This window comes from Lissotriton vulgaris, chromosome 3_1 (assembly GCF_964263255.1).
Source record: "Lissotriton vulgaris chromosome 3_1, aLisVul1.2, whole genome shotgun sequence".
In the NCBI taxonomy this organism is placed as follows: domain Eukaryota; kingdom Metazoa; phylum Chordata; class Amphibia; order Caudata; family Salamandridae; genus Lissotriton; species Lissotriton vulgaris.
The window spans coordinates 1,900,041,625-1,900,059,390 of NC_141689.1; the positions used below are offsets into that span (position 1 = coordinate 1,900,041,625).

Sequence of the window (17,766 nt, forward strand, 5' to 3'; positions counted from 1 at the left end):
TTGTGTAAATTTCTGTTATCAGCATACCTGTGAGCCCAGTGGATGTAACTATGTCCAACAATCCAGACAGAAAACATGGTGAGAGGAGGTTCTGCTGCAGTCAGATGAATTGTGGGAATGAAATGGCAGATGAAACAGTAGGAGTTTGTAAAGAAAAAAAACTGTGGAGTTTCAGTGCTAATGATTCAGTAGCAGTGATTGGTGGATTTCCATTGCTGAAAACAGAAAGTTAGGGTGCATGGATGTGTTCTTTGAAACATTTAATTTGAATGGTTAAGAAAACATGATTTAAAAAAAACATTGCAGTGGATCAGCAGGTGTACTGAGAGTTCAGAGTTCATTTGAAACATTGTTGTGTGAACTTGTAAACATGAGAGGTCTGGCAGGAGGTAGTTGCTATGGAAAAAGGCCAGAAAGGGCAGAGGGGGGAAGGGTGTTGATTTGAAAAAAGTGAGGGAAGTTTTGATTGGGTCACATGAGAGATATGTGTGATGAATTTCAGCATTTCAGTGCCTTTGTTGGTTGCAGCCTTTGGAGTGCATACCTTTTGCTCTGCTAAAGAAAAATTGGTGTGTTTCTGAGACTGTTTTGAAATTCAAAAAGCATTTGCTAAGGTGAGAAAAAATTCATTTAATTTAGATAGAGAGTAGTATATTTTATGGAGAAAATAAGGAAGTCAGCTGTACATTTAAAATGTTGTTTTGTGTCAAGTGTTTTCATATTTTTTTCCAAAAAGATTTTGCTTCTTTGACAAATTATAATTATAGATAATGTGAAGTATTAGTACTGATAGGGTGTGCTTGTACATAGGAAGTGTGCTGTGTTTTCAAATTATGTCCAGAAAATCGTTTTTTAACAAAAAGACATGCTTTTTACATTTATGAGAACGATAACATGGGGTGTGCTTTTTTAAATAAATATTTCACTTCCCAACATGAATATGGGAGAATAATTTGCTTGTTTGTTGGTTTAAAAACTCGTTTCTTGAAGTCATTTAGGTTTCACAATATGTTTTGCAAGAGTTTCATAGTCAACATGGGGGCATATTTACAAGGCTTATGAGACACATTCACGTCATTTTTTTCATTTTAAAAGTGACTTTAAAGGTGGTGCAAGGTCCTTGTAAAAACACCCTCATGAGTGCTTTGCAAATTTAAGTCATTTTCCCCTGGTGCATGTGCCTTGTAAATACGCCCCTATGTGTGCTAGACAATTTTAAGGTACTTCGCCCTTGAATCTGGGAGGCTAATTTGCTTACATGATGTGTTTAAAAATTGTGCTAAGGTGAGAAAAGATTCCTTTAATTTAGAAAAAGATTAGTATGCCTTTTGGAGAAAATAAGGAAGCCAGCTAGGGTGTGCTTGTACATAGGAGCTGTGCTGTGTTTTGAAATTATGACCAGAACATCGTTTTTTTAAAAAAAGAAATACTTTTCACATTTATGAGAAGGACAACAAGGGGTCTGCTTTTTTAAATAAATATTTCATTTCCCAACATGAATATGGGGGAATAATTTGCTTGTTTGATGGTTTAAAAACGTGTTTCTTGAAGTCATTTAGGTTTCACTATATGTACTGCTAGAGTTTCATAGTCACTATGATAATTATGATATACATTTAGGACTGTTTAGGGGGCATGGATATGCTGAGGCTTATGTAATTGTCATTGGAGGAGAATTATGTACATTGCACTGCTGCATACAGTCCTCACCTTCTGCGTACTCTTGGATATGCTAGACTATATCTGCTCAATGAGATACCTAAGCTGAGGAAACACAGGTGATGTGATTGTGAAATGAGCAAAAATATTTGCACGTTTTTCAATTACATCACCTGTGTTTCCTAACATTACTAATCATATTGTGCAGATGAGGTTTAGGCCTGTCCAGGGAGACAGAGGAGGTCTGGCCTTTGTTGAAGTGTGCAGTGGACATGACTCACTTCATCTGTTGACCTGCACATGTATTATGTTCTCTGTACTCTTCAACAAGCCAAAATTTCATCTGCAACCCTGAGTAGGCCTCACCTCAAACAAACTTTTGTGACTGCAAGACCTGCCTTTTTGCTCCTAGATACTTCTTGGTTTTACCATGGCAGACAGACAATCCAGCATACCTCTGGATAGGCCACACCTTATGGAGGTGCAAGGGCCTTGTAAATACGCTCTCATGTGTTCTTGGTAATTTTAAGTCACTTCCCCCTGGTGCAAGGGTCTTGTAAATACACCCTCATGTGTGCTTGGCCATTTCAAGTCACTTCCTCCTGGTGCAAGGGCCTTGTAAATACGCCCTCATGTGTGCTTGGGAATTTTAACTCACTTCCCCCTGGTGCATGGGTGTGGTAAATACGCCCTCATGTCTGCTTAGCAATTTTAAGTCACTTTCCCCTGGTGCAAGGTCCTTGTAAATACAACCCTATGTGTTCTTGGAATTTTAACTCATTTCCCCCATGGTGCAAGTGCCTTGTAAATTTGCCCCCTTTGTCTATGTTGTTAAATTACTGTAGATAGAATTGAGAACTAGTGTGTTAATTGTTTGCCTACTGTTATTGGTTTACTATTTGGTAATAGTGGTAAATATCAATTTTTTTAAAAAAATTCCACAGATTTAACTGAAGATCTTTAGAAAACTTTAAAAATGCCCTCAAGGCAGAGAAAACAAAAAGAAGCAAAGCGACTTACACTCCATCTTGGTAAAGATTTGCAGCAGTCCTGTACTAATAAATCGTATCAAGTCACCAAAAAAGCTCCGGGTAAGAAAATAAAATCATTTTTAAAAACAATTTGCAGACAAAAAAATACCAGTATTGAACATGTTTTAGTGCATAGGAAGAGAGACAATTTAAAGGAAAAGGAAAGGCCTGTCAAAAAAGTTTCTGCTAGAGCAGGAGATAAGTCTGTGCATGGCAGTAGAAGGGAAAATCAATTCAGGGACATATTTGATTTTGTTTTGATTTTGAAGGGGATTTATAGAGCGCATGGCTGCCCGGGAGCGTCCCAGCGCTAACTGAATCCAGAGGTAGGATCAAACGGGGTGAAGAAGAGGTCAGGGGAACAGCCATGTCTTCAAGGATTTACGGAATGAAAGGAGATTAGGTTGGGCCCGAAGGTCCGGTGGGAGAGTGTTCCACATCTTGGACGCCTGAAATGAGAACTGCCGACCTCCAAAGCGTGTTCTCTTGATCCTGGGTATTTGAGTCAGATGGGCGTTGGTTGAGCGTAAGGTTCTGTTTGTCCTATAGGGTGTCACAAGATCTTTCAGGACCGGCTGGGGCCTAGCTGGAGGTGACCTGAGGCCAAGAACGCCGGAGAGGCAGCACTGGAGACGTAGCGAGTCCCGGAGAGGAGGATCCCTGGCGCCCTGCGGATAGCGCTTAAAGGCTGGTGCGGTGCAGGCCGGAGTGTCGAGGACGGACTGTGACGGAGCTGGGCCCTGGACACAGATCCCCCCCCCCCCCGATTTCGGCAGAGGAGGTGAGGAGCGGGTTGGGAGAGCATGTGACGGTGCGGAGCGCCCAGGGGTGTTGCAGATTGACCCCGTGAAGAGCAAGAGTCAGCAGTGCACCGCACCGCACCGGGGTGGACTTACAGACGCAGCGGCACCTGGCCCTTGGTGCACAGCCGGGAGGGGAAGTGGCCCCTGGGAGCAGGGACTGTGCAGAGAAAGGATCCCCTTGAAGGGGCGGACATTGGAGGCGAGGTGGGTTTCTCCGGATGGCGCAGTGGACATTGGGACTATAGCGAGCTGGTCCTGGGCAGCTGCGAATCCACGGCAATGGCTGCAGTGGTAGACCGCCTGACTTGAGGAGTGGAGGCGCTAGCGGAGCGGGGTGGGGCAGCGGCGGCTGCTGGTACGGTGGTGCACCTGCCTAGCTGTCCGTCCAGGCGACTTGTAGGCCCGGGCCTTGCTACTGCACGCATCTGAAGCGATCAGAGACAGCGGAGGCTTGCGGGGTAGGACTCTGATACTCCAGGCCTGGCATTGGTTTGACTGGTGTTACGATTCATAACGTGCGTGCTGCGAGAGCACAGGACAGATGGCCGGACAGAGGGGCGGCAAAGGGAGTAGCTGCACACTCCCGGAGATGCTTGGCAAATCCCAAGGTAAAGGGGACAGGAACTCAATGCCGCCGGGAGGTGCTAGCGGTTCCCAAGTGGGGGGCGGTGGAGAACCCCCAGTCACCAGATCATTTCTGGAGTCCCTTTTTGGGACGTTGAGGGAGGACTTTCAGGCGCTAAAACAGGAGGTGGCTGGTGAGGTGCGCGAGATACGTAGAGAGGTGGATGGCCTCGGTGAGAGGGTGGCCACAGTCGAAAGCTCAACACAGAGGCAGGATGAGGAGATCACGCACTTGCAGCAGGAAGTGCTCCACCTCAGGGACCAGCACATAGACCTACAGCTGCATAATGAAGACTTAGAGAACAGATCCCGGCGGAACAACGTAAGGGTCGGGGAGTGCCATCCACGGAGGAGAACACCGGCATAATGGCCTACCTGCAGGAGTTATTCCGGGACATCCTGGGCGAATCTGGGGACTTCCCCATCAGGATAGATAGAGCCCATCGAGTGGTGCCGCGGCGGCGGGCGACAGGCCCCCCCCCCGGACATTCTTGCTTTCCTACCAGACTATCCACTGAAGGAGCGGATCATGGCTGAGGCGAGGAGCAAGCAGTCGATTGTTTTCCGAGGCCATCCGGTGGCGTTGTACCAGGACCTGTCCACGACCACTCTCCAGAAGCGGAGGGCGTTTAAGATTGCGACGGATTTCCTGAGGCAACATGACACGCCCTACTCATGGGGGCACCCTTTTCGCCTCATCTTCCGATGAAATGGCGAATCGCATCAGCTACGGTCCCTCCTGGATGTGTGTGAAGTGCTGGGGATCACAGCGGAGGAAGAAGACTCCTCCACTCCTAGGAGGGGGGATCCTGCCGCCGATGGCTGGCAGAGGGTTTCGCGGCGCAGGTCCTCGGCCGCTTCACGGAGACCTGGCTCGCCCACCATTAGGGCCGAAATGGCGGATGCCATCCAAACTGTCTCCAGGACCTCGGCGATTGAGGAAGAAGTTGCACTGGCAGCATAACCTGGCTCTGGGGGGAGATTGACTATGCATTACTGTTGGAGCAGGCTCGGGGGGGTGGAGAGGTGGGGGCGGTGGAGGGATGCTTGTGGCAGGTCGCCCACGAAAGTAATTCACCACAGGCTTGTCCGGTAAGGGCAGGACTGGGACTATCAGGACTGGAGGTCATGGGAGGGTGGTGGGAGGTGGGTGAGTGGGGGGAGTTTGGGGTTCGAGTTGAGGAATGGGGGGGAAGTGTTGGGGAGTTTGGAATTGGGGGACTGGGGAACTGGGAGGGGGGAGTTGGGGATGGATCTGTCCGGTGCTTTAGTTGAGTACATTCCGCAATGCCAGAGCTCGCAGGCATATTCGATTGATGGTTTGATGCTTCCGGTTGTAGTCCGGCTGCTGGGGTGAGGTGACTCTGATTTGGTATGGTGGGATTGAAAGTAGTGACCCTGAATGTGAAGGGATTGAACAACCCCACGAAACGTAGAGCGATTCTCTCCTTGTTAGAGGGTTCTCAGGCTGACATTTGTTTGCTTCAGGAAACGCACCTGCTAGCTGGTGACTGCCATAGGTTGCGGTCCCGCTCCTTCCCCACGCAGTTCTTCTCCTCCAACACCACGAAAACAGCTGTGGTGGCTATCCTAGTGTCTAAGTCCTTTAGAGGGGAGGTCATACACAAACTCGTAGAGCAGAAGGGGAGGCTGCTGGCTTATAGGTTTAAATTGGGCCCCGTGCAGTTTACCATAGGATCAATTTACAGCCCCAACGAACAACAGGACCGATTCCTCCACACTGCTTTAATTGATATCACGGCGTCACCTGACAGGCACATCATTTTAGGGGGGGGACCTGAACTTGGTGTTCGATTCCTCTCTGGATAGGTCCGCGCAGCGGTACCCACAAACGGGGGAATTGTCGAACGCTGTGAAAACACAATTGGCTGATTCGGATTTACATGACCTCTGGCGGGGGTTTCATCCTTTAGATAGGGACTATTCTTACTACTCCCACGCACACAAAACATACGCTCGGTTGGACTATTTGCTGGTCTCTGGCCCGGTTCGAGACATGGCCACTGCCTCTGAGGTGGGGGTCATCTCTCTATCGGATCATGCCCCGGTCTCGGGGACTTTCCTCCCCCCGTCGATCTCGGCGCGATGTGGGGTCTGGCGACTTCGGGATACCCTCCTGCACAAGAAGGCTGTGGTGCAGTGCATAACGGAGTCCGTGCGGGAATTTCAACTGCATAACTCCAACCCCGACACCGCATTGGCGACCCAATGGGGAGCTCTCAAGGTGGTCTTGCGGGGTGACTTCATAGCAATTTCGTCGGCCGAAAACAAAGAGAGAAGGGTCAAGCGAGAAGAGCTCCCGCAGAAGGTTAGGGAACTGGAGCAGGTACATCGTTGCACTGGGGCTCCCATAATATGGAAGCAACTAAAGGCGGCGAGGAAACTCCTTTCAGCTCTAGATTTAGACAGAGCTGAGTATGCAGCGCTGCGGCTGAAACACGCCTACTATACAGGGGGGGTCGCTGTGGCCGGTTACTGGCAGCTAAGCTCTGAGTGGCGCACCAACACCATAGGGTAAAGGAGATAGCGGAGGCAGGAGGGCGATCAGTCACCGAAGACATCGACATAGCCGAGTGCTTTCGCAAGTTCTACTCTGAGCTTTACGCGGGGGATGACCCGGGCATAGGTGAGCCCGATGAGTATCTGGACTCGGTGGCTCTTCAGTCCCTGGCCCCGGTGCAGACCGAATACCTGGAACGGGAGATTCGAATAGAGGAGGTTGTCACAGCAATTTCTAGGCTGAAACTCGGGAAAGCCCCAGGTCCGGACGGCTACACCTCCCTTTTCTACAAGACGTTCTGCACGATCCTGGCGCCTGTACTGACCAAGCTGTTTAATTCCTTTGCTTGCCCTGGAGCCATCCCGCCGGATCTCCTGCAGGCGACTGTATCAGTTATACCTAAACCGGGGAAGGATAGGACTCAATGTAGCTCGTATAGACCAATCTCCCTTCTAAATGTCGAACTTAAAATATATACGGGGTTCCTGGCAGTGAGATTAGCGCAGTATCTACCTGGACTGATTGAATCGGACCAATCCGGCTTTGTGCCTGGCAGACAAACGGTGGATAATACTATAAGGTTGGTGCATGTACTGGAGAAAGCCTCACGGATCCCGGGGGAGAGGATGCTGCTTTCGGTTGACGCCGAAAAGGCGTTCGACCGGGTGCACTGGCCGTATCTGGAGCAGGTGATGGCACGGATGGGCATAGGGGAGAAATTCAGGACCATGGTGTTTAACTGTTACAAGTACCCATCGGCTACGGTACGTGTCAATGGCTGCGGTTCGCGGCACTTTAATATTGGACGCGGCACAAGGCAGGGGTGCCCATTGTCTCCTCTTCTTTTTGTTCTCTACATGGAGCCCTTCCCCCAGAGAGTACGGCAGAACCCGGACGTGATCGGGGTACGGATGGGAGGGTACACTCACACGGTCAGCCTATATGCGGACGATGTCATATTCACGCTAGAGGACCCGAGGCGGGCCTTACCCGCATGTATGGGGGAGCTCGATGCCTTCGCGGGAGCAGCTGGGTTTTGAATGAATGTAGGGAAATCTATAGCATTGGACATCTCCCTGACGCCCGAGACAGGACCTGCAGAGGCGTTTCCCGCTTCAGTGGTCGCAGCGCCACGTGCCATACCTAGGTATCCTGCTAGCTCCTACGTTACAGGCGATGGTGGTGGCTAATTATGAGGGCCTAGGCAAGAAAGTCAAAGAGGAGCTGGGAAGATGGGGCAAGGGGACGATTTCCTGGCTAGGTCGAATAGCGGCGATCAAGATGACGGTCCTACCCCAGATTCTGTACTTGTTTCGTGCGCTTCCGCTGCAGCCCCCTCGGGGCTGGATACGACAGATGCAGGCCGACCTGTCCCGATTTGTTTGGCAGGGCCGCAAGCCCCGAATGAGAAGGGCTTTGACAACTCTAGCGCCGGAGGCGGGTGGATTGGGGGTCCCTGATCTTCAAAAATATTTTCAGGCGTCACAGCTAAGGTACCTGGTGGAATGGAGCAGGTGGGAGTCAGACAAGAACTGGCTCTTCCAGGATCAGGCGGTGGCGGGCCGACCCCTGCAGGAAATACCGTTCCTGCGCAGGACGCACCGTCCTCCGAACCTTTATGCATCCTATATCACAAGGGTGCCTCTGCGGATTTGGGACGCCACTAACACACCTTTTGCCTCACCACGTTCCCTTCTCCATTCACGCCCATAGTAGACAACCCAGACTTTATGCCGGGGACGGAACCTGGGAGCCTATACACACTGGCGGGGGAAGGGTTGTAGAGCACTCTTTCATATATATGGAGAAGATGGGGTCCTCCCCTTCGAGGCTCTCAAAGAAACTTACCAGCTGACAGAGGCAGACAGGATGAGGTACTGGCAAGTTCGACACTGGGCCCTGCAACCGCAAGTGCGGGAATCAGCAGACAGGAACCTGTTGCCTTATGAAAGGTGGCTAGCGACGCGCACGGCGGACGCCAAACTGATATCTGATCTCTATAAAATGCTGCAACCACCGCCTTCTCATTCGTATAACCCCGGTAGAGAGAGGTGGAACAGGGAACTGGGGAGAACACTCAGCCACAAGGAGTGGGAGCAAATCTCGTACAGGGCACGACACTCCGCATATCATGTAGGGCTCACGGAAACCTTCACCAAGGTCTCTACGTATTGGTACCACACTCCGGAGCGCCTCCATGAAATGAACCGACTCCTAGACACTGCATGTTGGCGTAATTGCGGGCACGTTGGCACACTGACACACACTTTATGGGACTGCCCACTGCTACAGGATTATTGGAAGGAGGTGATCAATGAGATAGATGCATGTTTCGATATAGAGTTGCCCCGTTTCCCGGCTTACATCCTGCTGGGTCTCCCCAATGACCTAATGTATCCAATGAAATCTCGGAGGGGGAGACACATTGCCATTGCGCTAGGCTCGGCGATACAGAACATTCTGATACACTGGCGTACACCCACTGTCCCCTCTAACACAGGTTGGCTTCATAGGCTGTGGCATGTTCTTGGAATGGAAAAAATATCACTTACACTGGCAGGGGACGTAGATCAATTCCAAGAGCTGTGGCTACCCTTCCATACGCTACTGGCAGCCAAATTCAAGGAGCTTACCTGCCCGAGATACCTGAGGCTACTGAGACTCACTCCTCCCATACAGTGAGAGGTTGGGGGAAGGGTTCAGAACTGCACACCGGAAATGGGAGAGCAGGCGGATGAGAGTAGCGAGTGTCGGCGTTCTACTTGGTGCAGCACCGGACAGAGGGAGGGAGGGGCGGGGAGACGGGTGGGGGGGGGGTTGTTGGGATGGTTTGTTTCGTTGAAAGAGAGGTACAGCGGGGTTGTTACTCGCAAGCGGTCCAACGCTTGGGCACATTACATGAGCAGGCCACCCGGGTGGCTTTGCAAAGCTGGGACTGTTGAACTTTACAGGTAGAGGCAAGCCCCGGAGGAGGCGTTGATTTATTTCGTCAATGATTGTTTCTTATTGCCTTTACACGTATGCCTTCACTGTTGTACCACTGTACTTAATAAAATACTTTAAACATAAAAAAAGAAAAAAGAAGAAGAAAAAAGTTCTTTTCAGAACTACCTCCAATTCTCATCAAAGAGCTATATTCTTAAAAAAATGAAAAAGAGTAAGTGAAGTGGAGTGCATTGATAATAGAAAGGAAAATGAGTAAGAAAGAACAGAAAGGTATGAGAGGAGAAAGGAAGTGAAGTAGGGGGACTGAAAGAAGGTGAGTGTTGGGAAGGAAAGTAAGGAGAAGGAGAGTGAACATGGGGAATGTGGATATTCAAAGAAAATGTTGAAAAGGAACGGGGGTGTGGTAGGGTAAGAAAAGATGCATTGCTGGAGTTGCATCATTTTTGTGACACACTCCAGCAATGCATCACTTTTGTACTTACAGATACGTCTGCAATACTGACGTATCTGTATGTATGCAAAAGGGACGAATTGACGCAAAAAAGGGTCGTAGAGGTGATGCAGTGAAATCTATGAGATATCACTGCGTCACTTTTATGACGCTGTTGCGTCCAAATCTTGCGCCTGTATCACAGCAGGCGGTAGACTGATGCACGCCTTTTCACATGGGGCCTGGCCCCATGTAAAAGGATGCATTGCTGGAGTTACATCATTTTTGTGACACACTCCAGCAATGCATCACTTTTGCGCTTAAAGATACGACTGAAATACTGACGTATCTGTAAGTACTTGCGACATAATACGTCATATATTTAATATGACGCATGACTAGAAGACTGAAGGCCTCATTTATGGGGACATGCGTCACTTTAACGCCACCGGTGCGTCACTTTTTGTGACGCACCAGTGCTGTAAAAAATGCACCTTATTCAGTCATATTTACAAAGTGACGCATCTAGGTAGATGCGTCACTTTGTAAGCCCCTGCACCACATTATACCTACGTCAGGTGTAATGTATGCAAAAGGGACGTATTGACGCAAGAAAGGGTCATAGAGGTGACACAGTGAAATCATTGAAATATCACTGCATCACTTTTATGACGCTGTTGCGTCCAAATCTTACGCCTGTTTCACAGCAGGCGTAAGACTGATGCAGGCCCTTTCACATGGGGCCTGGCCCCATGTGAATGGATGCATTGATGGAGTTGCATCATTTTTGTGACACACTCCAGCAATGCATCACTTTTGCGCTTACAGATACGTCTGAAATACTGACGTATCTGTAAGTACTTGCAACATAATACGTCATATATTTAATATGACGCATGACTAGAAGACTGAAGGCCTCATTAATGAGGCCATGCGTCACTTTAACGCCACCGGTGCGTCACTTTTTGTGACGCACCAGTGCTGTAAAAAATGCACCTTATTCAGTCATATTTACAAAGTGACGCATCTAGGTAGATGCGTTACTTTGTAAGCCCCTGCACCACATTATACCTACGTCAGGTTTAATGTATGCAAAAGGGACGTATTGACGCAGGAAAGAGTCGCAGAGGTGATGCAGTGAAATCAATAAGATATCACTGCGTCACTTTTATGACGCTGTTGTATCCAAATCTTACGCCTGTTTCACTGCAGGCGTAAGACTGATGCAGGCCCTTTCACATGGGGCCAGGCCCCATGTGAAGGGATTTATTGCTGGAGTTGCATCATTTTTGTGACACACTCGAGTAATGCATCACTTTTGCGCTTACAGATATGAATGAAATACTGACGTATCTGTAAGTACTTGTGACATTATACGTCATATATTTAATATGACGCATGACTAGCAGACTGAAGGCCTCATTTATGAGGCCATGCGCCACTTTAACGCCACCGGTGCGTCACTTTTTGTGATGCACCAGTGCTGTAAAAAATGCACCTTATTCTGTCATATTTACAAAGTGACGCATCTAGGTAGATGCGTCACTTTGTAAGCCCCTGCACCACATTATACCTACGTCAGGTGTAATGTATGCAAAAGGGACGTATTGACGCAAGAAAGGGTCGCAGAGGTGACGCAGTGAAATCTATGAGATATCACTGCATCACTTTTATGACGCTGTTGCGTCCAAATCTTACGCCTGTTTCACAGCAGGTGTAAGACTGATGCAGGCCATTTCACATGGGGCCTGGCCCCATGTGAAAGGATGCAATGCTGGAGTTGCATCATTTTTGTGACACACACCAGCAATGCATCACTTTTGCGCTTACAGATACATCTGAAATACTGACGTATCTGTAAGTACTTGCGACATAATACGTCATATATTTAATATGACGCATGGCTAGAAGACTGAAGGCCTCATTTATCACCGGTGCGTCACTTTTTGTGACGCACCAGTGCTGTAAAAAATGCACCTTATTCAGTCATTTTTACAAAGTGACGCATCTAGGTAGATGCGTCACTTTGTAAGCCCCTGCACCACATTATACCTACATCAGGTGTAATGTATGCAAAAGGGACGTATTGACTCAAGAAAGGGTCGTAGAGGTGACGCAGTGAAATCTATGACATATCACTGCGTCACTTTTATGACGCTGTTGCGTCCAAATCTTACGCCTGTTTCACAGCAGGCGTAAGACTGATGCAGGCCCTTTCACATGGGGCCTGGCCCCATGTGAAAGGATGCATTGCTGGAGTTGCATCATTTTTGTGACACACTCCAGCAATGCATCACTTTTGCGCTTACAGATACGTCTGAAATACTGACGTATCTGTAAGTACCTGCGACATAATACGTCATATATTTTATATGACGCATGACTACAAGACTGAAGCCTCATTTTAGAGGCCATGCGTCACTTTAAAGCCACCGGTACATCACTTTTTGTGACGCACCAGTGCCGTAAAAATGCACCTTATTCAGTCATATTTACAAAGTGACGCATCTAGGTTGATGCGTCACTTTGTAAGCCCCTGCACCACATTATACCTACGTCAGGTGTAATGTATGCAAAAGGGACGTATTGACGCAAGAAAGGGTCGTAGAGGTGACGCAATGAAATCTATGAGATATCACTGCGTCACTTTTATGACGCTGTTGCGTCCAAATCTTACGCCTGTTTCACAGCAGGCGTAAGACTGATGCAGGCCCTTTCACATGGGGCCTGGCCCCATGTGAAAGGATGCATTGCTGGAGTTGCATCATTTTTGTGACACACTCCAGCAATGCATCACTTTTGCGCTTACAGATACGTATGAAATACTGACGTATCTGTAAGTACTTGTGACATAATACGTCATATATTTAATATGACGCATGACTAGCAGACTGAAGGCCTCATTTATGAGGCCATGCGCCACTTTAACGCCACCGGTGCTTCACTTTTTGTGACGCACCAGTGCTGTAAAGAATGCACCTTATTCTGTCATATTTACAAAGTGACGCATCTAGGTAGATGCGTCACTTTGTAAGCCCCTGCACCACATTATACCTACGTCAGGTGTATTGTATGCAAAAGGGACGTATTGACGCAAGAAAGGGTCGTAGAGGTGACGCAGTGAAATCTATGAGATATCACTGAGTCACTTTTATGACGCTGTTGCATCCAAATATTACGCCTGTTTCACAGCAGGCGTAAGAGTGATGCAGGCCCTTTCACATGGGGCCTGGCACCATGTGAAAGGATGCATAGCTGGATTTGCATCATTTTTGTGACACACTCCAGCAATGCATCACTTTTGCGCTTACAGATACGTCTGAAATACTGTCGTATCTGTAAGTACTTGTGACATAATACGTCATATATTTAATATGACGCATGACTACAAGACTGAAGGCCTCATTTATGAGGCCATGCGTCACTTTAACGCCACTGGTGCGTCACTTTTTGTGACGCACCAGTGCTGTAAAAATGCACCTTATTCAGTCATATTTACAAAGTGACGCATCTAAGTAGATGCGTCACTTTGTAAGCCCCTGCACTATATTATACCTACGTCAGGTGTAATGTATACAAAAGGGAGGTATTGACGCAAGAAAGGGTCGTAGAGGTGTCGCAATGAAATCTATGAGATATCACTGCGTCACTTTTATGACACTGTTGCGTCCAAATCTTACGCCTGTTTCACAGCAGGCGTAAGACTGATGCAGGCCCTTTCACATGGTGCCTGGCCCCATGTGAAAGGATGCATTGCTGGAGTTTCATCATTTTTGTGACACACTCCAGCAATGCATCACTTTTGCGCTTACAGATACGTCTGAAATACTGACGTATCTGTAAGTACTTGCGACATAATACGTCATATATTTAATATGACGCACGACTACAAGACTGAAGGCCTCATTTATGAGGCCATGCGTCACTTTAACGCCACTGGTGCTTCACTTTTTGTGACGCACCAGTGCTGTAAAAAGTGCACCTTATTCAGTCATATTTACAAAGTGACGCATCTAGGTTGATGCGTCACTTTGTAAGCCCCTGCACCACATTATACCTACGTCAGGTGTAATGTATGCAAAAGGGACGTATTGACGCAAGAAAGGGTCGTGAGGTGACACAATGAAATCTATGAGATATCACTGCGTCACTTTTATGACGCTGTTGCGTCCAAATCTTACGCCTGTTTCACAGCAGGCGTAAGACTGATGCAGGCCCTTTCACATGGGGCCTGGCCCCATGTGAAAGGATGCATTGCTGGAGTTGCAACATTTGAGTGACACACTCCAGCAATGCATCACTTTTGCGCTTACAGATACATCTGAAATACTGACATATCTGTAAGTACTTGCAACATAATACGTCATATATTTAATATGACGCATGACTAGAAGACTGAAGGCCTCATTTATGAGGCCAAGCGCCACGTTAACACCACCGGTGCGTCACTTTTTGTGACGCACCAGTGCTGTAAAAAATGCACCTTATTCAGTCATATTTACAAAGTGACGCATCTAGGTAGATGCGTCACTTTGTAAGCGCCTGCGCCACATTATACCTATGTCAGGTGTAATGTTTGCAAAAGGGGCGTATTGACGCAAGAAAGGGTCGCAGAGGTGATGCAGTGAATAAACTGGGTTTTCCCCATGCTACGCTCCCCGGTGCGTGTACCGGGCGCTCCCCCCGTGCAAATCAAAAAAAAAATTATTATTTTTTTGCCCTGCGGGGCCTTTTTATAGCCCCCACATCAAACCTAGGGGTCAGGGGGCGTCTACCCTGCCCCATTATGGTCATTTCCCCCTTTGTTTTTGCCACCTCTCGTGTCTCGATCCTACCGAGACACAAGATGGCGGCCGCTCCGGACTGTTACGAATGTTTACAGACACCCGAGAGCCAATCAGCTTTCCGTGCGCAAGTCGCATAGCGCGGCCACTGCGCTCCCCGGTGCGCGTACCGGGGCGCGCCTATAGATAAATATATTTTTTTTAACCTAAATTACTCAAAAACCACTAGAGCACATATCATGAGACATAGCAAAGGCACATTGGGCTACCAGTCCCTACAATTTTGCCAAGTTTGGTGCAAATCCATTCAGCCGTTCGGGCTAAAAGTGAGTTCGACCGCCCTATGGAAATTAACATGGAGAAAACATGTTTTGGGACCCCCTTTTATCTCGACCCCGCTTGACGAATCCCCCCCACATTTTCAGGGAAGGAGGGGGCCACGACCGCCAGTAGGTAATATATATATATATATATATATATATATATATATATATATATATATATATATATATATATATATATATATATATATATATATATATCACAGCTCAGGTTTCTTTCGCATCCCATGGAAAGAAATTACGGCACTCACAGGGAAAGTGTTCAGTATGTTTTTAATCGCTCAGCAGACAGTGCAACGGAGCGGAATATATATATATATATATATATATATATATATATATATATATATATATATATATATATATATAATCACACACATTGATATAAAACAATGAAACAATTTACATGATTAATAATCAATGTAATAGTTACTTTTTAATTTTAATTAAATAGTTATTTCTTTTTAACTTAATTAACTTCCCGAGATATACCCCCACAATTGTAGCTGCCCACAGTTACAATTGAACTAAAAAAAGTAAGCATTACACAATTGACATAATTAATAATCAATTAAATAATAATGAATACATGAAAAATCTATTGTTAATTGTTACTTAATTACCTTCCCATCCTATACCCCTACAAACAGAGCAGCCAGCACCTTCCATATAACTTAAAAAATATAATTAGTGCACAACTTGCACAATTAATAATCAATTAAATATTCATTATTACAATAATTATGAATTGTTGATTACTTACACTTAATTATATTCCACCTTATACGACTTCAAAGGTAGAAACCCAATACAGTACTAAAAATTACTACTATCTATTATATTAAAAATGTTAAATCATTTAAAATTACAAACTATATTTAAAAATAATGCTAACAATTAGACTGACTAGATTAGCACATTAATCTTTGACTATACATAAACATACAATATTAACAACAACAATATTCTTGACAGCGATTTTACTTACCTGAAAAAAATGTATATTCTTGACTACAATATTTCTGCATCACAATATTTTTGTATCACAATAGTTTTTTCTGATATATCTGTAGCACACTATATCAAACTTCATACTTTTTCCAAATATCCCCACTGTGCAACTACCTGTTCATGATCAGGAAAGGACAAGGTCCACAAGGGAAGAAATTCAGTATGGCCCAGAGAGATCTACACCCCAGATACGTAGTGATGGAACTTTGTTCCATGACAAGCTGCAGCAGAATGATTGGGGAGGTGGGGAGCATTTTAGAATGCTTGGTCCATCTTGGGTACCCAGGTAATGCCTGCCCTCTTTTGTCTGTTTTAATCAACTATAATGTTGTTCTATGTATAACAATAATTTAGGCCATATATAGAGTGCACGTGACAATTGACTTGCATGTGGCTTCTAACAATAATTTAGGCCATATATAGAGTGCACATGACAATTGACTTGCATGTGGCTTCTTTCTGCCACACATGACCAGTCTCAGGCACCAAGAATTAAAGACAAAGCATCAACCTATGCTGTAAAACAGGAAAAGTAAAGATATGTTTTTCTAGTGTCTGATATGAACAGTGTGAAAGCAGAAAACCTGGGATGAATCCTGTTTCCTAGGTTGACCAAATTGTATGATTCTGGGAAAATCTTTCTCTTTTATTTGATTAAGCTGTAATGTTGCTCCAGGTATAATAAGAATCTAGACTACATATAGAGTGCACTTGCCAATTGTCTTTCATGTGGCTTCTACCTGCCAGCTACACTTTCAACTCATATGACAAGAATTAAAGACAAAACCTTAACTCTTGATGCGTGATAGGAGAAACAAACAGATGTCCATCTCGTGTCAGAGTTGCACAAAGTGAAAGCAGAAAACCTGGAATCAATCACTTTTTCTCTGCTTAAACAAATTGTGTGATTCTAAGCAATCTTTCTCCTCTTTACGATTTAACAGACTATAATGGTGCTTCATGTACAATAAGGGTGCCCATGACAACTGACTTGCCTCTTAGTTCATTATTAACACTGTTGTCAGGCCGGGTCGCATAACTGTTTTTAAGTTCACACTAAATTTAATCACTATTAGTAAATTCAGTCGAGTTATCACTTTAAGTAAATACCTGTCAATGAATGATATAATCCTAAATACTTTGGTGAACCATTGTTTCATTTTACACTTCTCTGAGCTGTAAACAAATTTACATGCAAATTTAATGGCTCAGCTTGTGCATGGGCTGTCCCTGATAACTTGTATACTCGCCCACTTCTAAAGAAGCCAGCATTTGAAAGCAGGGCTGGGGCTTGGGCGATTGTAATGGTAAAAACAAAGGTGGTGATGGACGGAGCGTTGACAATACAAACACTCACCCCAGTCAACAGATCTGGGTTTAATCCATCACCGTTCTTTAGCTCACTCCGCCACCCCAGTTCAGACATGGCCATATGCAAATCAGTCTGACCCTGTGCCTCATGGGAACAGTCCAGCCCGAACTGCCAAGCCATGTCTTCCCTGGACCGGAATCAAGCTTCCCAGGACCGGTTTCTGGCATTACAGCCGTCTTCAGCCGGGCTTACTTGACTCCAGTGGCAAAGTGAGCAAGAGACTCACGTCTGAGCATACCCTGCA

At 46.4% G+C, this 17,766-nt stretch overlaps 1 protein-coding gene across 1 annotated transcript in view; it reads right to left on the bottom strand.

Annotated features, from left to right (window-relative positions):
* Positions 1–6,682: 6,682 nt before the first annotated feature.
* Positions 6,683–17,766, bottom strand: part of LOC147728597 (uncharacterized) — a 51,201-nt gene continuing 40,117 nt past the window's right edge. Inside the window, exon 3 of the mRNA XM_086963822.1 lies at positions 6,683–6,829. Within this exon, the coding sequence (XP_086819948.1) occupies positions 6,683–6,829 (147 nt within the window). The remainder of the gene's footprint in view (positions 6,830–17,766) is intronic.